The sequence below is a fragment of the Chenopodium album genome, chromosome 8 (genome assembly GCF_948465745.1).
Source record: "Chenopodium album chromosome 8, dcCheAlbu1.1, whole genome shotgun sequence".
NCBI classification, from domain to species: Eukaryota; Viridiplantae; Streptophyta; class Magnoliopsida; order Caryophyllales; family Amaranthaceae; genus Chenopodium; species Chenopodium album.
The window spans coordinates 27,638,838-27,662,851 of NC_137841.1; the positions used below are offsets into that span (position 1 = coordinate 27,638,838).

Below are 24,014 nucleotides of genomic sequence, written 5' to 3' on the forward strand. Positions count from 1 at the left end.
TTTTTTTTTACTTTTTTTTTTTTTTGTAGAGAAGATTCATTGTTTCAATTTTTTTTTTTTTTGTAGACAAATTATGTTATACAAAATTCACCAAGATTGAAATATCGTGCTATATCATCTGATTGTAAACATCGTTATTTCCAATGTTAGTCCATTTACCCAGATTTATTTGATGAACAATTTTCCCAGAATTTAAACATCAAACTTTAAAATTTCTGCAAGTTACATTATTGGCCGGTAACAAATGTTGGATATTAGATTAATCAAAAGGATAAGTCATTAAAATCCTTGATATATCACGATGACTGAGGACGTATTTATAAGAAATTATTATCCTGTTTTATAGCACCAAACTCTTGAAAACAAATTAAAGTAAAACAAAGGAAAAAAATTGTAATTATAAAACAGGAAATAACATTACGTATCTTTTTTAAAAAAATTGAAAGGGTGGTAACGATGATTGTAAATTTCTAATTTATTTAGCAACACCGTTTATTTTAATAGTATTCATTAACAAGATTACAGTAACAAGATTTATTTAAATAGTATTTCTATGTTTACTTAATTTATTCTAACTTATAACATGTTATTGATATTTAGTGTAAAAATTGTAATTTATTTGGTAACACCATTTATTCTAATTTATAACATGTTATTGATATTTAGTTGTCAAATATCTCCGAATTAACAATTATAATTTCACCTTTTTAAAAAAACACAATTGATCAAGATCGAGTTATGGAGAGTTTCTATTAAATGTATATGTGTGGCTTATAACAATAATGATTAATCTAATATTAATATTAACCAACTAAAACATAACTAGTAATACTAGCTATTAATTTCCTTACTAGATGTAAACAAAGTTTCCAAAACTTTTAGTACTATTAATATGTATTAAAATTCTTGATTGGTAAGCATTTTCAATCGTTTTTTGAAAAAATGAAATATTTATTAGTAACCGATAGCTATTATGTTTAATCCAAATTTAATATATTTTAACCCTTCACCATTGTATTTTGTAAATGATAATTATTGCATAATATTACTTTTTGCTAAAACAATTTATGGAGTGATAGAATTTGTATATTACAATATTAATAATTGTAATTCATATTAATAATCAATTTATCTAATATTTATATGAAGTAGCGTAACTTCCTTTTTTGTAAATTAATACTACCTCCGTTTCATATAATCAATTTGTATATCCTCCGTTTAAAAATAAATTTCTCACGTGAAATCTTATGTTAAATTAATACTACCTCCGTTTCATATTATTTGCAATGATTAGATGTTTTTCCTTTCTATTTTATGTCAAATCGTCGCAAAAAATGAAACGGAGGTAGTATTAAAGAACACGACAATACTAGTAATGCTAATGAACATGTAAAAAAAATTAATAAATTGATGATTAGTTAGAAATCTAGCTACTTACAATATATAAACAAAGATCCCAAAAGTTTAAGTTTTATTATTAATATATTTCAAAATATTTATTTACTTTTCATATATAACTTCTTGTTGTATTGCAAATGAATTTTTTTTAGGAAAAATTGTCAAAAATAATATAAACTTTGAGCTGTCCGCCAAAAACAAGTTAAACTTTTAATAATTTGAAAATAATACAAACTTTGGGGGGTTGGCCAAAACCAAGTTTTAACCTGTTAGTAAGTTGATTAATAGGTTGTACGGGACACGTGTCAAAATTTTATTGGTTTAGCAATTTAATTTGATTTTTATTTATTTATTTAATGTATTTTATTTTTAAAAGATTATTATTGTATTTAATTTTATTTTTTATACTCTCTCCGTGTTTTTTTAAGTGTTACACTTTCCATTTCCGGCCGTGGTTTTTTTCAGTGTTACACTTCTTTTTTGGCAAAAAGCTACATTAAAATATTATATCTCTCACCTCTCATGGTCCCCACCCAAACCCACTAGCCACTACTACTTTTTTTTTTTTTTTTATTATATCCTCACATTCATTACTTTTCAATAAACTATTAAACCCACTATCTTTCTTTTACAATTGTTTAATACTCCAATTACCCCCACTTACCTCTTATTTTATTTATGTCAATTAAATTGCCTAAAACTATGTGCCGGTCAAAGTGTAACACTTAAAAAAACACGGAGGGAGTAAAAAAAAAACTAATCCCCACAACCCAGCCACTCAGCCACCACGCACTTCCACCATACCCTGCCACTCGGCGCCAACCCCCCCCCCCCCCTCGCGTGTCACTCCCTTGCCAAACGCTGACCTAAACCGCCGAACCCCCTCACCCAAAATCCTCCCTCGCAAAACCACAAAAAAAAAACCCATTTCTATCTTTTAAAAACCCAAATTGGGCCTTCCAGCCATCGATAGGGGGTTCGATTAGGGTTTTTCGAGGATGGGACATGGGTTTTGGTGGTTTAGCGGGGGAGGGAGATTTCAGGAAGGGAGTTCGGTGGTGTTGTGGGGAGGGAGTTCGGTGGTTATTTGCGGAGGAAGGAGTTTGGTGGTTTAGAATACGTTGGGGAAGAGGGAAGGGGGTGACGTGTGGAGGAGGGGAGTCGGCGTCGACACCGGGCAGTGGGATCTGGGCGCGGTCGGTACCGGGGGGCTGGTGTCGGTGCCCGGTGGTGGCTGGTGGCTGGTGGAGGAGTCGGTTTTTTTTAATTGTATTTTTGAAGTTTTTTTTCGATATTTTAATTGCTAATTAACAATCATTAAAGTAGTTGTTAAGAGTTAATTACATAGTTCACGTAAAAAAAAAAAAGAGTTAATTACATAGTTAAATTACATAATTAAACAAATTTATTAAAAAAAAAACATGAAATCGACCGGTGATTCAGGTTGCAGGTAAAATAACTTGTTTATAGCGGACACCCTCCAAAGTTTGTATTATTTAGAAATAATCAAAAGTTTGACTTATTTTTGCGGACCGCTCAAAGTTTGTATTATTTTTGACAATTTTTCCTTTTTTTTAACCGCTCCACTATTTGATTCTAATCATTCACTACTTAACTCGTTTAATATTTTAACTCAAGACTTGTCATTAATATTGGATGTTTGAAGCAAACATTTAGCATTTGAAGAGTTATTCTTATTAGTAAATATATATTTTTGTAAAAATAGTTAAAAACAACTTTAGGTTTGAATTTACTTTGCTAACAACTTATATTTAAATAGTATTCAAAACCTAAATTATAGTTTGTAAATATCGGTTGTTGTTATTCCCATGTTGGTCGTTATGTACAAGCTAGTAAATTTGTACCTCTTGGTAATGCCTTTACATATGATATTAGATAAAAACATTTTCTAGTAACAATAACATATAAATTGATATTGGGGATACATGCTTTTGTAACATATACTGTATTCAAATGAATTATAAAATCTACTGACAAATGAATTGTAAAATCTACTACAAGTGAATTAAATATATAAGTTGGTGGGATTGTGAGCGTTAAAGGGGGTTTGACGCTTAGAATTTTCTCCCGCCCAACAATAACTTTAGGCGCCTAAAGCCAAATGTCCCCCCCCCCTAATTTTCCCCCTCTTTATTTTGGCTAGTAGCGACATGGCGTTTTTTTATTGGTAGTTTATGCCTACCTCACATAAACCTGGTTTATGTGTAGCATCTCTCCCCCAAATTGACTAAAAGTTACCCTACAATTGTTTGATGTACGCTGATATTATTGCAAAACGAGTGTATACAAAAGTTTTTGAAAAATTAATTACGAAGCTATGTCGTACCAAAAAAAAATGAAATAGTCTGAAATAAAAAGCACTTTGATCTAGAGGTTTCAATTCGGGCATTTGGATCGGCCTTGTTGAAGTTTGTGTCATGCTAAATTATTGTGCTCCTATATTGAATCAGATTGATCGGGTCAATTTTTGACACCTAGTAACTTGTTCCTCCACAACCCAAAAAAGTTGGAATATTAGAAGAAATAAGGAAAAAGATAATTAAGCTTCCAGCACTTGACACTTTGACAGCCTATATATACAAGTATTTTGAAGACATAAAAACTTACATTAAATGACTATAGAATTACACTTTATAATTTACAGATTGGCACAATACATTTGCGTGGCAAAGATTAATTGGTTTATACTTTATTTTATACTTTATCCTAAAGAAAAAAAGGAGAGAGAAGAAAAACTACATGCTAGTCTATGAAAATGAATACCACAAGAAGTTCACATGGGTTACATTAATTGATATTTCATGTAGATTCTCAGTAAATTCTTATGATCAATTTCAACAGCTTTTGACATTAATAATAATACAATAGTAAAGGTATCATGATAAAGATAGCCAAAGACAACCCTCTTTAATTTTGTTACCAAACTTATCGTGTGATTCCCAGTGTTTTGTTGCATTACTTTTACTCTGTGAACTTCACCTATTTTTGAGCCCCCCTTCTAAGAAAATAAAAGGTATGTTTGAATTATTATGTAGCTAAATACTTACTTTTAATAAAGTTAGATAATTGCTACGAGTAAAGGATATGTAAGTCAACGGCAACAAAGTATTTTGGCATGTTCTCTTCAATTTATTTCAAGTTCAGTTCCTAATTTTCTTCTCTCATAAAATATTCAGTTCGGTTCAGTTCAGTTCAGCTCAATTTAGGAAATGAGAATAGACCCTTATCATGTAACATTTTAACGCACACTTAATATCATGCATTCATGCAACTTATCTTCCTAACAAGCGTCCCAAGGCATTGGATAATTATAAAATCTTTCCTAAAATAGTATTAATTTGGTAATGCATGCCAAAATCATGAATCGATTGATGTTATTAATATTTATTTCAATCTAATATTTTTACTTTTAATTATCTTATCCAACACTCTCGAAACGCTTTTGCGTTAGAAAAAAATTACCCATTAAATGATAAGGAGGAATGTTTAGTCCACTTAAAAGCTCAATATCTATGAAGTTTCATACTAAAACTAACTGATGATATAATAGGAGTAATTCCTTTAGCTTATAACTTATAAGATGATACTCCCTCCGTTTTTTATTTTAGTGTCCCATTTTGACTTTGGCACTATTCACTTGCACCGTTTTACATGATCAATGTTTTTGTTTTATAAATGAGATGTATAGTTATGTGGGTACTTGTTGGAATTGTCTCTAACACATATTTTTCAAATATCGACTTTTTATAGTTTAAACTTATAATAATTAAATATATCATTAGTCAAAGTTATATATCGACAAATATGACGTAAAATTGAAGTACTTAAATTAAAATAGAGGGAGCATTTACTTATTCTATTTTTTCTCCAATGTGAAACAGTTCACTTGTGGACAACAAAGAGGTTTGGACAAAAATCAATGTCTATTGCATAAGATTTTAAGAGTGGACTTTTGGTACACTCTCATGACAAGTAACTTTTAAATTATCATATTTACACTTGCATTAAAATATAAATAGATTTGAAAAAAAAAAAAAAAAAAAAAATTCTTATGTTATATTATTATAGTTTTTGCCCTTTGCACGTGTATAACTAATTAAGCTTGTGCACGAAAAAAGATATTCTTTCTTATTTCTTCCTACTTTTAATTTGCAAGCAAGCATGCATGAAAGACAATACCATTGCTTTAATTTGTTAAGCTAAGGGATAAAAGATGTGCACGAGAATTCCACTTATATGTCAATGAGTTCCCATGATAATGGGAATTTTACCATCCAATCATTTTAGAACCAATTTGTGTAAATAATTGCGTAGTCTTACAAATTAGGAAATTTTGTGAAAAACTACCTATTAAAAAAAATGTTGTAATTGACTACCTAACTTTTGAAAAATGTTGTAATTTACTACCTTACGCCGGATTATGAAGTTTGACCAAAATTTTCCGGCTTTGACTTGGTCACATGACACTTGGTGACCATCACGTGGGAAAATTGTGAGAAAATTTGGGAAAGAAAAGGGTCATTAACTGTCATGTGACCAAGTCAACGCCGAAGAATTTTGGTCAAACTCCTTCATAATCCGGCGTAAGGTAGTAAATTACAACATTTTTAAAAAAATTAGGTAGTCAATTACAACATTTTTTTTAATAGGTAGTTTCTCACAAATTCTAGATTATAATAGGTAGTTTTTCAAAAAATTTCTTACAAACTGCAAGTTTATTGCATATATGGTTTTTGAACGTGCTTTGCTCCAAATTTATTTTGGAAATTGATGATTTTCCCATGAACGTGGTTAATTAATTAGTTAGTAGTATTTAGTTTGAGGTGTTACATGCTCAATGGATGATTTGATGGTGCAACATACATAATCAATACCCCGTCAAATCATTAGCAATAGCCTTCTATAACTATAGTAGTTGCTTCATCGTTACGTTGTATTAGTAGCGCAGCATTCTCATTGGTTATCACATAATAACCTCATTTAGGCATGATCAATTATCGTCCACCGGTAACCCTAATTTTTTCATGGTTAGTAATTCATATGTATGTGCAATGTGGTCGATAATTTCATAAGAAACGATCACATGCATATATCTATCCTCATACGATATGTCGATATATAACAAGGAAGTTTGCATGTTATGATGTCACATGTATCCTTCACATTCTCGATCTTCCTCTCCATCGGGTTATTCCTCTCCTTCAATTGATAGACATCTTTTTATGTCATTTCCTATATGTAAATGAATTGGTAACGTTTATTGTATTAGTTTTACAAATTTATTTTCTACTTTTATAAAAACATACAGTTTTTCCTTCAAACTTTCATAATTTTTCAAAACAAGCATATATACATACTGACATACAAAAACAAGCATATATACATACTGAAATACAAAAATTATTAATACATTACATCACGTGTCGTATTTAATATTTAGCCAATGTATAGCACAACTAAAACTTAGTCTATTCTTAATTTGATGGTACATGGTCATTTGTTTCACTGACCATATTGGCCCTTCATTACAGAGGAGTTTATGTCTAAAGATTACAGACTACTAAAAGAATACGTTAGGACAATCTACCAATCAACCACAATCTACATGTGAGTTGAGACTAATTATCCCATATTCCCATGCTTAAAAAATAATCGACGAAGGAGAATGACTAACATAAAAGACTATTGGGCTATATATACAAAGTACAACTACTCCATATCTTCTCTTTATATTAACCTATAATTAATCAAACAAGGCACATTCTCTTCCTTATTATTTTCATTCACCTTTAATCAAACTCCGAAATTTTCTTATTTCACCTAATCAACCAAATTTCACTATCTTACATATCTCCTTTGTATTTTGACCAGGCCAGTTTACCTTGGTAACATGAAATAACAGTAGCAGTTATTATGAACTAGGTTGACTTACAGTAGTCAGTAATTGCCCAAAAGTTGCGGTCAATTAGTACAACATAACACAGATTTGAATTTCTACATAAACACATGTAAATTGTAAGCTTTTTTTTTTTTTTTTTTTTTTTAATGTCTGCCAAGAACTAAATGTGAGCACCAATAGAATTTAATTACTACTCCATCAAAATAATACAACTTCTTCAATTGTGTTTGACTGACACACACAAATTAATTATAACAACAGGCGTCAATGCGTTGGATAATGTAGCATGCCCTTAAACTCTAAGACACCCATTATTTTTATTATTTATATTATTATTTTATATAGCTAGGTATGACCACTATATCATATGCACTTATTGCTATTAACCCAATTCTTAGATGGATAAATCTCCCACAAAAAAAAAAAAAGAAAAAAATTAAAAAATATATAAAAATAAAAAAATAAAAAAATCGTAGTCAAAATTTAATACAAGGACGTACAATTTATTATTTCAACGTGTTGCAAATTGATGATCCAATTGGTGAACAAGTTCAAGTTGACTTTAGTTAGTCATTCTATACTACGTGAACAAATCAAATTTGACGAAATTAATAATACTTGTACGAAGTAAGAAAATAGTTAAAAAGTATTTTTCAACTTAATCAGTTTTGCCAAGCATATCCATATTTTTCACTAGTAACTTTTCAAGTTAAGAGTTTTAATTTATGTTTGTCAAACACGCTTTAAATGCAAGATAACGATGACATAAAGGGCAAATGTGAAGGGAAAAAAGCATTTTATTTACTTTATACTCGTACTTAACAATTAGGGCAGTAAGAACACCGACATTAAGTTGTTTTAGAGCTATAGAAGGATTATAATAAAATTAGGAGTGATTAAGGAAAATTTGCAAATTGCAGTCATTCAAAGTTCGTATTTTGCAAATTGCAGTCATTTAATTTTTTTTTTTTTTCAAATTGCAGCCCAAAAGTTCATATAAATTGTAAATTGCAGCCCAATTTAATTTTTTTTATCGGTTTACATGTTGAAAAAATTTCGGTTAAGGTTTTAAGAGTCATTTTAGCCCTTAAGGGCCCGAATTGAGCTCAAAATTAGCAAAAAAATAATGTAAGTGTCTCATATTTACAGTTTTCCACAAATCGATACATTTTTGTTACGCAAAATGAGATACTTGCGTTATTTTCTTGCTAATTCCGAGCTCAATTCGGTCCCTTAAGAACTAAAATGGCCCCTAAAACCTTAATCGAAAATTTTTCAACTTGTAAAACGATGAAAAAGTTGAATCGGGCTGCAATTTACCATTTATATGAAATTTTGGGCTGCAATTTGCAATTTTTTTTTAAAAGGTTGTAATTTGCAAAATACGAACTTTAAATGGCTGCAATTTGTAAATTTTCTAATGATTAATGATCTAAAATTTCATATACTATCCAAAAATGTATTTGAATTAGACCTCTAATAAAACTGCTTCATGTTCATCGCCAAGGGAATCCATAATCTCCTTTAATTACTAGCTCAAGCATAGAGCTGAAGTAATTATCAACCATCACATTTTGATAGTTAACCTTGGTTGATGAAACAATAATTGAAACAACTAGCTAGGGTTGGTCTTCTTTTTATTTTTATTTTTTAATGGGAAAAATCCTACTAATATAAACTAATATCTCTCACAATTAGGTCAACACAAAGCATATAGCGGAATACAAATGGCCCTAATACGAAAAAAAAAAAAAAAAAAAAAAAAAAAAAAAAAAAAAAAAGTCTCACAGTTATTGTTTAGTCCATTTGAAAAAGTTTCAACTATCACAAAATTAAGTTAAAGCTCCTACAATAGGTATCAAATCTTTCACAGAGCCTCAGCCAACTTGGATGGAACTTACAATAGGTACTATTTTTGGGTGTTTTTATTGTTCGGGAGAGTTACAGCTCAGAAACTGGTTGCACGTGGCCTGTACCTGCAAAACAACGGAGACTCCGGGTGTTTGGAGCTCCACCTCCGACGATCAAGTTAGTACTCGAATGTAAGTAGGAGAATGTGCGGAAAGTGAAATGAGATCTTCTAGGATTCCGAGATCAGATGTTCTCTGATGTGAGAGACTGTAGGGTAGGTGTAAAAAATGATTAAATGTGTCCCAAAATTGGGGGATATCTCCCTATTTATAGGGTCATTGGAGAACGTGCTTTCTCTTAAGTCATTTGACCTAGATTTGGTGGGTTGCGCCGTTTTGCGGCATTCTTGAGAATTGGACCTTGAAGGCCGCAATTTAGGTAGACATCTGAGGCTGACATGTGTCAGCTGGCAATTGGCCCAAATGGACCTGCCTATGCTTGACACGTGGCCCTCTCTTATTGGTCCACATGGACGGGATATTTTTACCCAAAACAGGTACTTTTGCTTTTTTTTTTTTTAAAAAAAAATTTTTTTATTACTAATATATATATATATATATATATATATATATATATATATATATATATGTGTGTCCCTATAAAATTCTATGAGCTTCACAATATTTGATGGAATTAAGAAGACAGGTCGACAATGCATAACGAATTTTTGTGACATCCTCAACAATCAAAATAATCTACCAATAAGTAAATCATACACATCCATCCTCTGTTACATACTTCTTACATAATATAACATGAGGAGGTAACATTTTTCAAATCACAATTCAAACATTATATATTGGTTTTTTAAAGATTGAAAAATATTGAACCAATATATTTATAATTAAATTACTACAAGAAAAAGCCAATTTTGCGACTGATATTTGCAACTATCCTAATATTCAGTCGCAAAAAATTTTTTTGCAACTGAAAACGACTGATAGTTGCAAATTTTGCGACTGATTTTGTAGTAGTTGTTATGCGGTCGCTAATTTGCGACTAATATTTGCAACTACCCTAATATTCAATCGCAAAAAATATTTTTGCGACTGAAAAAGGTTGGTAGTCGCAAATTTTGCAACTAATTTCGCAGTAGTCGCAATGTTGTCGCTAATTTACGACTAATATTTGTGACTACCCTAATATTCAGTCGCAAAAAATAAAAAAGAATTGCGAATGAAAAAGACCGAAATATTCATTCGTTCGGTATTAGTTTGATGTTCATCCTTTTTCAAAAAATATATACGGAGTAGTTGTCACTTCAACTCATTCTACATTCCAATTGATGTGTTTGGTGTTTCAAATAATGAAATAAATACGACTTAGTTATGGTTTCGTATCTCGCGATAAAAGTGTTAACAATTTACTTTGATACGAAGTATAATTTACTTGTTCACCTATGTTAGGGTAAGATCAGTTTCACCCACAAGATGAAATTGCCCTCTTAATTCAAATTGAAGCTTATTCATATTGACACCTAAAACGCACTGCTTAGTGCTTACAGTGTAGACAAAGAATTGAAATACGCACTACTTTAACTTGGGGGAAATACTAGTGCATCAGTCTGATTTACATAAGATGTAAATCAGGGGATATTTTCGTAAATGGAATTAACATGGTTGGGGTAAATTTGTAACTTTTCTTGGATGGTGCTAAGACGGTAACATCTACTGAAATTTTTTGACTAACGGCTTAGATAGTCAAAGCAGTAACGATCTTCAGTTCCGTTTCATATCTTCACTTTAGTACTTTACCAATCTTACAAGCCCCAATTTAATTTTGACCTAGGATCATCTTCTCCGAAGACACAAAAACTTAGGATTTCAATTTTGTAAATTATTACTTCGACATGAACATCATTAAATGATGCTAAAGCCATTCAAACCTCAATAAACCCAGCAAAAATTTCCTATTCATACCCCAACAAATTCGATCCCAGAACCCAAAAAAATTCAACAAAAAACTGAAATCCCTAGCAAATTCGAGCCAAACCCCCCAATTTCGAGCAAATCCGAGGCAGAATCCCCTGGAATTTTGAACCCCTTAGCTTTTTCTTGTTCAAACCCAAAACCCCAGCAAATTTCGACCCTGAAATCCAACAAATTCGACCCCGAAATCCAACAAATTCGACCCCAAAACCAACCAAATTCGATCAACAACTGATAACCTCCGATTTCTCTCTCTTTCTCTCTGATCTGGTTACTCTCTCCATCACTCTTCCTCCGCCATCGTTGTGGTCTCCCACGTCGCCAAATTCCTTAAACACCGGCGCCGATTACTCGATATGTAAGGTCCTTTATATTTTAATCAATTTCATTTATTCCAGTTCTCATTAGAATTAATTCCTTGATAACCAATTTTGTCCCTCTGTATCGCCTGTTTTATTGCTATTTTGGATCAATTTGTTGATTTTTTATTTGGGCTTATTGATTAATTTTGCCCATTTATTGAATTGCTTTGGAGATTCAATGTCAAAATTTGCGTTTTTTTTAATTATTCATATATTTCTACATGATTTTGCTAGATTTTTTGTTATATATATTGGTGAGGTTTGATGATTTATAGTAATTTTATAGAAATCCAATTACAGAGACAGAAAATTGAAATTGTTGATGAAATTTTGGGGTTTTTGTGTGTATTTATAATCACCCTTGCATTATTAGTGTTGCTGAGAGGTTTGTATTTGTAACTACAATTTCATTATTACTATTCTCATGTCACTAAGAAACAACCCAAGGAAGATGTAATCTGCATTATACTTGGCTGGATAACACCGTAAGAGACAACTGAAGATGTAATTTTGCAAACTATTTTGTGCTCTTTGGTTCTTTTTATGGTGTTATCACCCTTTAATGGGTGTAGCTTCATGATTTTCTGTTTTATCATTGAAGTGTTGCCACATTCTAGTTTTGAAGATTGTTTATGAAGCCGTAGAAAAGAAAGTTGAATGAGAATGTTAAACAGTGCAAACTATGCCATTTGCTGATGTGGAATGAATGATCATGCCATAACTTTCTCATTTAAGATATCAGGATTTGCTCTTAGGTTTATGGAGATTTATGGTTATGCTTTGGAATTTGGAGTGTTTAGAGACTAACTGATAGGTTAATGTCAAGTTTAAGCACAAACAAATTACTGCTTATTGTCTAAAAGTATCAAGGGGAGTGTTAGGACAAGTAGTAATCAAGATTCATTGCACTCTTGTAACACAAGCTCATCATTTTCTTCTATCTTCTTCTTTTTAGTTTATGATATGGTCCTTGATTTTGGAACGTGAGCTTCAATATGCTTGTTTCACTCTTTAAATAAATTAATTACATTAGTCCATGTATAGTAGTTGCTTGATAAGCAAGAACATGAAACTTGATTATAGTATAGTATATAGTACTTCAAAATTCTGGGACGTACGGGGTTGGGATTTATTGTTATTGCTTAAATTAGAGGTCCCTTGATAGATTGGACTGAGAAAGATACATAGTACATATTCAATCAATCAATCAATCAATCAAAGCCTTAATCCCAAAAGTGGGGTCGGCTAACATGAACCAAGTTTGATTATTCCGTGTAGTCATCAACATAAATCTTTCTCCTCCATCCCTTACGATCCAAAACTTCATCCTCACGTAAATCCATGCACTTCATATCCTTCCTCACTCCTTCCAACCAAGTCATCTTTGGTCTCCCTCTTCCTCGTTTAATCCCTCCATGGTCCCACTCTTCCACTCTTCGCACCGGTGCACCCTCGGGTCTCCGTCTTACATGTCCAAACCAACGCAGACGATTTTCCCTTAGTTTATCTACAATGCCCGCCACACCTACTTTCTTGCGAATAACCTCATTTCTGATTCTATCTCTTAAAGTGTTTCCACACATCCACCTTAACATGCGCATTTCCGTAACCTCCATCTTTTTAATATGCTCTTTCTTAGAAGCCCAACATTCTGTACCATAGAGCAACACTGGTCGTATGGCAGTCCTGTAGAATTTTCCCTTCAACTTTAAGGGAATGCTGCGGTCGCATAACACTCCCGTGGCCGCTCTCCATTTAAGCCACCCTGACTTAATCCTGTGGGTCACGTCTTGATCAATGTCACCATTCTTCTGGATGATCGACCCTAGGTACTTAAAACATTCACTCATGGTCAAATCCTTTCCATCCAAACTCACCACTTCATTGCGTGTCCCCCTCTGAGTGCCAAAACGACATACCAAATATTCAGTCTTACTCCGACTTAGCTTAAACCCTCTAGATTCCAACCTTTGCCTCCATTGCTCCAACTTGACATTAACCCCATCCTTAGTCTCATCCACCAAAACGATATCATCTGCGAACAACATACACCATGGAACCTCATCTTGAATTGGTCTAGTTAATTCATCTAGAACCGTTGCAAAAAGAAAAGGGCTTAATGCAGACCCTTGATGCAATCCGATTGTAATAGGGAAATCTTTTGTCAACCCTCCGCATGTCCTCACATTTGTTGACACATCCCGATACATATCCTTAACTAGGTCTACATACCTTCGTGGGATACCTTTCTTCAACATTGCCCACCAAAGTATCTCTCTTGGCACCTTGTCATATGCCTTCTCTAAATCAATAAAGACCATATGAAGATCTTTCTTCTTTACCCTATAAAACTCCATCATTTGTCTTATCAAATGGATTGCCTCCATAGTAGATCTCCCAGGCATAAAACCAAATTGGTTATCTGAAATGCTTGTGCATGCCCTCAACCTTTGTTCAATCACCCTTTCCCACAACTTCATAGTATGGCTCATAAGCTTAATTCCTCGATAGTTAGAACAATCTTGAGCGTCTCCTTTGTTTTTATAAACCGGGACCAAGGTGCTCTTCCTCCAATCTTGTGGGATCCTTGTAGCCGTCCATATCTTGTTGAAAAGGTTTGTTAACCAATCAATACCAATCTTACCCAAACACCTCCACACCTCTATCGGTACCCCATCAGGGCCAACCGCCTTCTTAGGTTTCATCTTCCTCAGTGCAATCTCCACCTCTACTCTCCTAATCCTTCGCACATACTCCATGTTGATTTCTTCATCACTCATAGAGGTATCTCCTATCACAACTCCATTACTTCCATTAAATAATTCATCGAAGTACCCCTTCCACCTGTCCTTGATGCCCTCCTCTTGCACTAGGACCATTTGGTTCTTATCTTTGACACACTTCACCATGCCAATATCCTTCCTTGCCTCTTGTCTTCTCTTTGCCATCTTAAAAATGATCCTTTCTCCCTCCTTGGAATCAAGCTTTTCATAAACCTCCTGATATGCCTTTTCTTTTGCTTGGCGAACAGCTGCCTTTGCCTTGCTCTTAGCCTCCTTATACGCTGCCAAGGTTTCATCACTCCTACATTTTCCTAAGGCTTGATAGCATTCCCTTTTTTGCTTAATTACTGCTTTCACCTCTTCATTCCACCACGAAGTATCTCTCTGTACCGAAGTTCTTCCCCTTACTTCCCCTAAGACCTCTTTGGCCACTCTTAGGAAACAGTTCTTCATTCGTAACCAAGTCATGTCCGGATCCACCTCTCCATCCCAATCCGCTTCTTCAATTACCTTTTCTGTAAAAACCTTAGCTTTTGCATCCCTTAGGGTCCACCATCTTATCCTTGGTTCTTCTTGTCTATATAGTACATATTATGCTTCTATATTTATTGTTTTATGTTAAAAAAAAGTGCAGATGGGCTAGTTCATAGCCTTGACATATTGAATGCCCTGCTACTTACTTTATGGGATCAGAGTTTTGAAAAGTTTCTGCCATATTTTTTCTTTCTTGTTTTATTGCTTCTTTAGCTTCAAAACATAACGTATGTGAACTGTTATTCCATCTTTTCTTTGATATTGCAATCTCCATTAAATATTTTCTCTTTGATAGGTTAATAATATTCACTACTGGATCCCTATCAGCTTAACAAGCAAAGAAGCACCTTAGGAACGTCGACAACCAACCTTACTTGTTATATTACCTTAGTCTCCTAATTCTGTTTGTCTGAATAATTAATCTAGTTAATTTAGTTATGATAAGAAGGATTGGGATCTTTTGTATCTTAGATCACTATTGGTCCTTGCATTGCTATGAATCTCCCCAAGCTTTCAAGGGGATCTTGATAAGTTTAAGCATCTCTATTATAGTTCATTTGCAATATTCTGTTTATATACTAGTCGTGTGGATTTTTAAACAGGTCTTCTTGTGTATATTCTGTTATCTATACTTGACATGTGGATTTTTAATCAAGCTACTTATCTGGTTTTTATTCTACAGACCTGCTGCTCATGCCTTAATCGCTGCTGTTAGCGTTGAAGTCACTGATGTCAATGTTGATGCTGCTATTGCTGCCATTAAATGTTCTTATTAATGCTAATCCCAACTTTGTACAATTAAAATACTTTCTTTTGTGATAAAATTGTAATATTACAATAATTATTATTGAAAGATATTCAAGTTTATATATATATATATATGTGTATTCTGTATCAATTTCGAGGTTGAAAAAATCCATGTTTTTGTGGTTATTTTAGGCAATTGTTCATGTAAAAAACTTTTAATGATGAAAGGCACTGTTTTGAATTGCTGCCTTTGTGATTTCAACTAATTGGTTAGTAGCAAAAAATTGGTCTCAATGTTACTTGTGAATTACAAAAAAAAAAAAAAAAAAAAAAAAAAAAAAAAAAAAAAAAAAAAAAAAAAATTAATAATAATATTGGTCTCTGTAGTCGCTAATCCATCTCAAAATAATGGTCTCTGTAGTCTTAAAAAAAAACAGTCAAATCCGTTGCTAATCCGTCGCTAATATTTTGTGATGGACAATGAATCAGTTGCTAAAATTTGGAAGACAGTCATTAAATGATAGTAGCAAATTAGTCGCTAATATTTTGCGACGGACAATGATTCAGTTGCTAAAATATGAAAATTTGTTGCTAATTGGTAGTTGCAAGGGTGTTGCTAATCCGTTGCTAAAATTGCGACTAGCTCAAAAGTAGTTGCAAAAATGGATTTGCGACGAGGCCTTTAGTGACTAACCAAAGTAGTCGCAAATTCGTCGCAAATCCATTTTTGCGACGAATTTGCGACTACTTTCACCGTCACTAATTTCCTTTTTTCTTGTAGTGAAAGTATATGTATAGAGAAATATCTAACAAGATTGTACATTACTTTGTTTTTTTACTCATACTTTGTATTATAACTGAATGTGTAAATAAATTGTATAAAAGTCTAAAATAACATGTAAAATCAATCAATCATCAATAATCATCAACTATATACTACGGAGTAAAAGATACATCAGCAATAACACATGTCATCTTCTCGCGTGTCGTCCTTAGTATTTTTTTTTAAAAAATAATTTAATTGAAAATTTATTAAAAGAAATTATTTATAAAATTTAATTACTATATAAATAGCAGTGATATTTACCTTTATAAAATAATTCCAATGAGAAGTATCTTAAAATGAGAAAGATGAGAAGGAATCTTAATCATTCATATGAGCAATCTAGCGGTTGATATTAGAACAAAAAAAACACGCTACTCTACTTCATCTCTCTCACCATCTCTCTACTGATCAAAGATCCTTGATTATAGAGCTTAGTTCCCACAAATTCACGCTTCTCTTCCATCTATCCAAGATCGACCGTCGTCCCCAATTTTTACTATACATTCGTCTTTTCTCTCTCTTCGTGCCACAAGTTTCATGATTATATTTTCCTTGCCTTCAATTCTTCTTTCCAGTAGAAGGAATGTGATCAACTTCACCATTTTATATCATATCATATTTTCATTTTGAAGCTCCCCGCAATGATCGCCAATGAATGTTGTTCCACAACTATTTAATGGAAATAGATCTAGGATGAGAGAGAAGATAATTAGGGTGTTTTTAGGTGAATGAATGAGAAAACTAAGAAACTAAATTAAATCTAAAGGATAACTTGAAATGTCTACTGGAATTTGTGCACTCTCTGCCAAAATACCTATTCTAAGGTGAATGAATAAGATGAGTAAACAATATGCATATTTAGATGTAAATTTATGCACAGTTTGTTAAAGTTTTATGCACATCGAATATACATCGAAAAATATATGCACATTCAATTAAAAAAAAATAAAATTCCATATTCAGTATAATCACACATGCATATAAAATCCTTTTCATCCTTCTCATTTGACCCTAAATCAAAATATATATATATATATATATATATATATATATATATATATATATATATATATATATATATATATATATATATATATATATATATATATATATATATATATATATATATATATATATATATTAGTATGGAATATAAAACATTTGTATAATATTATTAAAAAAAATACAATCTTCTACTATTAAGTTTCTGTATGGCAAACATAATATTTGCTTCGAGGATACAATTGAGATAGGTAAAAGTTAATGACTAAAAAAAGGATACAACAATATATGATTATTGATGAGTATATAGATATAGATTTTTTTCGTCAAAACTCACATCTTCTCCATCCTTTTTTTTTTTTTTTTTTTTTAATATTCTTCTTTTTATGGCTTTTTTAGGAATTTATTTTTATTTTATTTTATTTTTTTATTCATATAATAAATTAATCTTTACTCCCTCCGTGTTTTTATAAGTGTTACACTTACCAAATCTGGCCGTGTTTTAACAAATATTACACTTCCTCTTTTGGCAAAAAAGCTACATTAAAATATTATATCTCTCTCCTCTCATGGTCCCCACCTAAACCCACTACTACTTTTTTTTTTATTATTATTATATATCTTCTCTCACATTCTTTACTTTTCAATAAACTATTATCTCCACTATCTTTCTTTTACAATTTTTTAATACTCCAACTACTCCACTTACCTCTTATTTTATTAAAGTCAATTAAATTTCCTAAAACTATGTGCCGATCAAACTGTAACACTTAAAAAAACACGGAGGGAGTATTATCTTTATATGTTCAACTAATATAGATGTTTTTATATGGTTAAAACATTAGAATGTCAATTAAGCATCCATATTTCATTATGTCAAATACTTTGTTTTTTTCAATGATAAATTTAGACAATTTATATATTATATTCTATCAATTAAATATAACATTATTCGATAATAAATAATATGGAGTAATAATAACCGTGCATGGCACATGATCTAACCTAATTGTATAAAAGTTTGAGTACAATTTGCTAGGAGTACACAACTCAGTTTTTCTTTATACTCCTTCCGTTTCATAATGTTAATCCCATATGAAATCAATCACATAAAATAAGAAGAGAAATATATTTTGAATCTACCATTAAAGTACAACATAATTCATGATTAGGGCATGTTCTCATACGTTGAAATTCAATTCAGTTCAGTTCAGTTCTGTTCCTAATTTCTTTCTCTTATAAAATATTCATTTCAGTTCAGTTCATCATCTCTTAATTTCTTTCTCTTATAAAATATTCATTTCAGTTCAGTTCAGTTCAGCTGAGTTCAGTCAATGAGAACAGACCCTTAGTTTACCTTATTTAACTTTTTAATTTTTTTTAGAAATATTTGCCAATTACTACTGCAAGTTAATACCACTTTGTAAATTACTACCGCAAATTAAAAAAGTTGTGAATTACTAACACAAAATTTTTTAAAATGTTGCGATTACTACCAAACCCCCATTAAACCCAACTATGACGTCATTATAGCTCTTTAACCCATGGTTAAAACCCTTAACCATGGTCAAACATGGGTTAAATCTCTTAACCATGACATCATTATATCCCTAACCCATTTTCTTTTTTTTTGGCTGGTTAAAGCCCTTAACCATGGTCAAACATGGGTTAAAGTGATATAATGACGTCATAGTTGGGTTTAATGGGGGTTTGGTAGTAATCGCAACATCTTAAATTTTTTTGCGGTAGTAATTCACAACTTTTTTAATTTGCGGTAGTAATTTACAAAGTGGTATTAACTTGCGGCAGTAATTGACAAATTTTTCATTTTTTTATTAGGAAAGCACAGGTCATAATTGCATAATTTAAGGTAAAGATTTCCTTACTTAGAGTCATGTCATCAATTCACAACTTATTAATTTAAAAAAAAAATCATGTTATAAATGAAATATATTTAATATGAGTATATCTTTTTGAAACGCCCAAAATAGTATATGAGGCTAACATTATGAAACGGAGGGAGTATATACAAAGTAATAAAAGTAACTATGATCATGTTTTGAGAGAAGGCCACCCTAAATTTGTCGTATATACGGAGTATATCTTTATTTACAATATATCTTGATCACCAACTTACTTAGAAATTAAAGATGCTCCATAATATGATAACACATTAGTACTAAAATTTAAATATCTGGCGAATTAATAATGCCGTCATAATGTTAAATAATAACAATGAAAATGATATAATGCCTAGATTAACAAATGAATCAGGAGTCTTATTATTCGCATGCACTACGATAAATAATTATCCCACAAATAACAAATGGTCTGCCCTAGTTACAACAAGCTAAGATTATTATGCTTGTTGATTTAGTCCTACTAATTAAAATCTACGTTTTAATCTAAGAAAAATTCCAAGGAATATGAAAATGAGGATACCCTTTTTAATTTTCATTGTCCTTAGAATTTTTCTAAGAAAAAAAACTTTCAATAATAATAATAATAATAATAATAATAATAATAATAATAATACCAATAATAAATTCCTCATTCAAAATCAGCCGTTTCTTGCAAGGGCATATCAATAAGATCATGAACTTGGCTTTGTGGTCCACAGTGTTGAATTGAACAATCGTCAAACAACCATTTCTCTAGCACGGACAACGTGCCTCGACCGCCATCACTCAAAGGCTTGCTTTCGTGCTCGAAGAAGCTAGCCTCCTCCGGAGACACTGTCTGAGAGAAATCCGAGTATGGAGATTCACTCGATTCGATTGTACCAAACAAAGAATGAAACGCCTCATTTTTCGAAAAATTATGATCACTTGCAACTTTAGGCTTTTGTTCATGGCCATACTCAACCTCCATTGTGCTACTAAGAGAGTGATGATCCGTTGACACCGAGCTCGATTGCTCTTTCTTAGGGGACTTCATGTTCCACCCTTGTAGCAATCGCGCTATATTCTCAGTACTTGAAGCATAGATAGATGATGCCGTTTGCCCTTGCTTACTACTATTATTATGGCTTGTATTCAAGCTAATCTTTTGTGATGAGTTCATCATATCAGGCATATTCGAGGTTGGTTTTTGATCCATTGTTGAAAGGGCATCACATAAGGCTTGTTTCGCCATGTGAATATCGGTTTGAAGCCTTCTTTCCCATTGACCTCGACTATTCGAACTCTGATTTTCAGGAGAAGAAGGTGATGAAATAAATCCATCTGATCTCGAGTTTTGATGATGATTATTATCCGATTGTTTCTTTTTTAGCTTCTTTTTCAGATGGGTGTTCCAATAATTTTTTATATCGTTGTCTGTTCGTTGTGGAAGGTATGATGCTATTGCAGCCCATCTGTAACACGAAATTAATCATGGTTAACATACGATTATTCCTCGTAAATTACACGAAATTTAACAAATAATCACGTTAATATTGTAATTTAAATAGTGTAAGTTGATACTCAATATGTGACAATTCATATTTGATGGAGTAATATAGGAAAGGGACACTCTGTTGTGAATATAAGTGAGAGAATCTTGCTACTATATGAATGATCATTATTGCACAATTATGTTTAAGGCCACCATATTTAATATTCACATGTGTGGTCATAAAAAAATGATGGATCTAAAAAAGAGTACAATTATACTTGTAGTTTCATTAATTATATCATGCCTTAGGTAAAAACAAAAAGTAATTATGCTTATATTACACTAGATTTCTTTTACAATTAAGAATAAAAAATATTAAATAAAACATAACTTATACACCCTTCACTGGGTATTGTTTCATTTTGTTTGAAATCTCCAAAGGTTCTTATGACAATGTAATATAATGATTACTAAATGAACACGAAACATAAAAGAAATAACATATTCTATAGAATATAACCTTAGACATTTCAATGTGTAATTTCAAATATTACAGAGTAACTTGAATTCTTTTTAAAACACTATGTTAAATGTGTTCATTAATACATACTTAAACATATTTATGTTTAGACGTGTTCATTAAAAACTGTGTCATAATTTACCGTAACTGTGGATGTAACATGGAAAATTAAAAAAATAAATATATGGAGAGATTATTAAACTAAATTATCCAAGCTGTCATGTCATAATTTACCGTAATTGTGGATGGCGTGGGTAGGGGCGTAGGGCCAAATCATTTAATAAGTTTGCTCTTAGGGGACCTCTACCCTAATGCTAACATGCCAAGTCAAGTGTACACAGTCTTACCCTAACAAGCAAAAAAAAATTATTTCTTTTTTCCAATTCTACATTTAATAATATCCATAGATCTATTAAGGAAACATTATCAAAATTATTGTACTTAGATAGATTAGCTAGTTTTTAAAATTTCAACTTTCGACTACTTTATCCGTCACTAAAAGACTTTTTTTGATGAGACAATCACCGTCAAAATAAGAACACTTGGTGTAAGGAGAGGTAATATAATACAAACCAACTAGAATTAAGCTCTATTAATTGTGTTATAGACCTGTAATTAACAAATGGACAGGAGATTAATTACATTAAGAAAATTGGGAATTGGAGTTTTTGTTTTTACCTATTTCCAAGAAGAGCTTGAAGATGAATGATCATCTTTTCCTCTTGATCTGTAAAATTTCCTCTTTTGATTCCTGGTCTTAGGTAGTTTGTCCATCTCAGCCTACAACTCTTGCTACACCTAAGTAACCCTAAACAAAATAAAAACACACTTAATTAGTCAATAATTTATAGTATATCAAACAAAAACTAATTTATGCTCAATGTGTTACAGATTATTTATTGATATTTGAACAAATCAAGCAATATGAAAAAAATGAGATCTATTGCCCTACATCAAAATCTAATGTATCGATACAATTAAGAACTTAAGACATAAAGATACTGTTTTTTTTTTTTTTTTACTCTAACTCCAATCTTCATTTTACTTCAAATACCTGTTTTGAATTCTTGACTTGACACTATGACATGGGTAATGAACTAATGACACTCAAAATCTAACACTTGTATACTTATAAAGTAGTCAAATCTAACACTTATGTACAAATTAATACCGGTGTCAAACACAAGTACTCGAGTTCGAGTAGAGATCCAGTAACATAGAAGGAAAAAAGGGTTTAGGCAACAATTGATTAGATCCGATCCTAAACCCTAATCTTGAAATTAGGCTTTATTTAGATAATTACAAGTAAAATTCATGGAGTAGCAACATCTTAGTGTGCAATATACATCTCCTTACTCTATAACTTCTTGTTATCAAGACAATAATTGTCTCACAAAAACTTGAAAACAGGGAAAACTTTTAGACACGGAAGGAGTACGATTTAAAAAAATCGAAGAAAAAAGTATACCTGTATTAGTAGGAACAGCCCTCCAATTACCAGGACCATGTTCTTGAATATAAGAGACTAACAAGATATCTTCTTCAGGAGTCCAAGGTCCTTTCTTAACACCTTCTTTATCACAACATGGAGGTCTTCCCATTTCACAATACACTCTTAGCTTTAAGCTTTAGCTTTATATTGTGTATGTGATTATATATTGAAAGTTTATGATATAAACTCTTATTTGAGTTTTATCTTGAAGTGGTGAAGCAAAGGTGCAAGTACTTTGGTTAAGCTTAAACTACATAAATAGAAAGAAGAGAAATTAGAACTACTTAATTTGTTTAAGTGAGGAAATGAAATAATGGTGATCCAAGAGAGAGAGAAAGAGTGAGGTATTAATATAGGAAGCAAAAGCTTTAGTGGGGGTCCAAGAAAGAAATGTGATGAGAGTGGAGAGAGTCAAAAGATGGCAGCAAATTGCATTTACTAGTCGGCTGGATTTCAAAATAAAGCTTACAAGCTTGAGTGATAACGAGAAGGGTAAAGTTATTATTGAACAACTAGGCTAATCAATTGTCACCTATGACCTTGTCAAATAGACAAATACTCTCAATATAATGGTACTATAATAACTACTACTCGTATAAGATTTTATATATGTAGTGTTAGTTGCATATAAGATGTTGCGTTTATTTTTGAACAACTTGTAATAAGCTTGGTTAAAGCTTATTTAATCTCATTTAAATTGGACAAATTTGAACTATATATAATATAAGGCTTGTTTACTAAACAAGAATTACTCAAAACATGTCATATTCCATTTATTTTGGGGATTAACTTACAAAGCTCTTCTTATCATCCATTTAGAGCTCACTGTGAATTGTATATATTTTTTTCATTGCTTTGTACCAAAACATTTTTGCTAAACCGAACTTATTTAAAGGTAATTCGAGCTCAAAATACACACAAAGAAGCACAAGCTAAGGATGAGAAATTTTTTACAAAACACCACCAAGCTCATAATGTAAAATAAAATTAAAAGCGGCAAGCTCATCAAGCGAGCTCGAGCATGATCAAACACCAATATTTCTTACCAATTAAGCTCAAGTCGAACATGCAATGTTTAATTTGAAACCCGACCTACTCATATGTTTGTTAAAGTCAACTAGTTATCGGTTTCATGCCATTTATTATAAGCTTATATACTTGATTTTTTCTAGATAAATATAAATATAGATACACAAATTCTTATACTACGTATATG

At 31.7% G+C, this 24,014-nt stretch overlaps 1 protein-coding gene and 1 long non-coding RNA gene across 2 annotated transcripts; one reads left to right on the forward strand and one right to left on the reverse strand.

Moving 5' to 3' along the window:
* The first annotated feature begins 10,997 nt into the window (after positions 1–10,997).
* Positions 10,998–15,955, forward strand: LOC145555989 (uncharacterized). The gene is made up of 2 exons (XR_014091660.1): positions 10,998–11,515; positions 15,519–15,955. It is a non-coding gene; the product is annotated as an uncharacterized LOC145555989 (long non-coding RNA).
* Positions 15,956–19,669: 3,714 nt separating this feature from the next.
* Positions 19,670–23,136, reverse strand: LOC145555990 (transcription factor MYB30-like). The gene is made up of 3 exons (XM_081617686.1): positions 22,775–23,136; positions 21,985–22,114; positions 19,670–20,766 (listed from the first exon to the last, which is right to left on the reverse strand). The coding sequence occupies exons 1-3, from the start codon at positions 22,905–22,907 to the stop codon at positions 19,962–19,964; spliced, it is 1,068 nt and encodes a 355-aa protein (XP_081473812.1). The 5' UTR covers positions 22,908–23,136; the 3' UTR covers positions 19,670–19,961.
* Positions 23,137–24,014: the final 878 nt, after the last annotated feature.

Bases quoted from the DNA above. Each gene is read 5' to 3' on its own strand.
- LOC145555990 (XM_081617686.1), bottom strand. From the start codon at position 22,907: ATGGGAAGACCTCCATGTTGTGATAAAGAAGGTGTTAAGAAAGGACCT. The intron at 22,115-22,774 runs GTATACTTTTTT...TATTTTGTTTAG, and splicing joins GGCTGTTCCTACTAATACAG to GGTTACTTAGGTGTAGCAAG. The intron at 20,767-21,984 runs GTAAAAACAAAA...TTCGTGTTACAG, and splicing joins CAAGCTCTTCTTGGAAATAG to ATGGGCTGCAATAGCATCAT.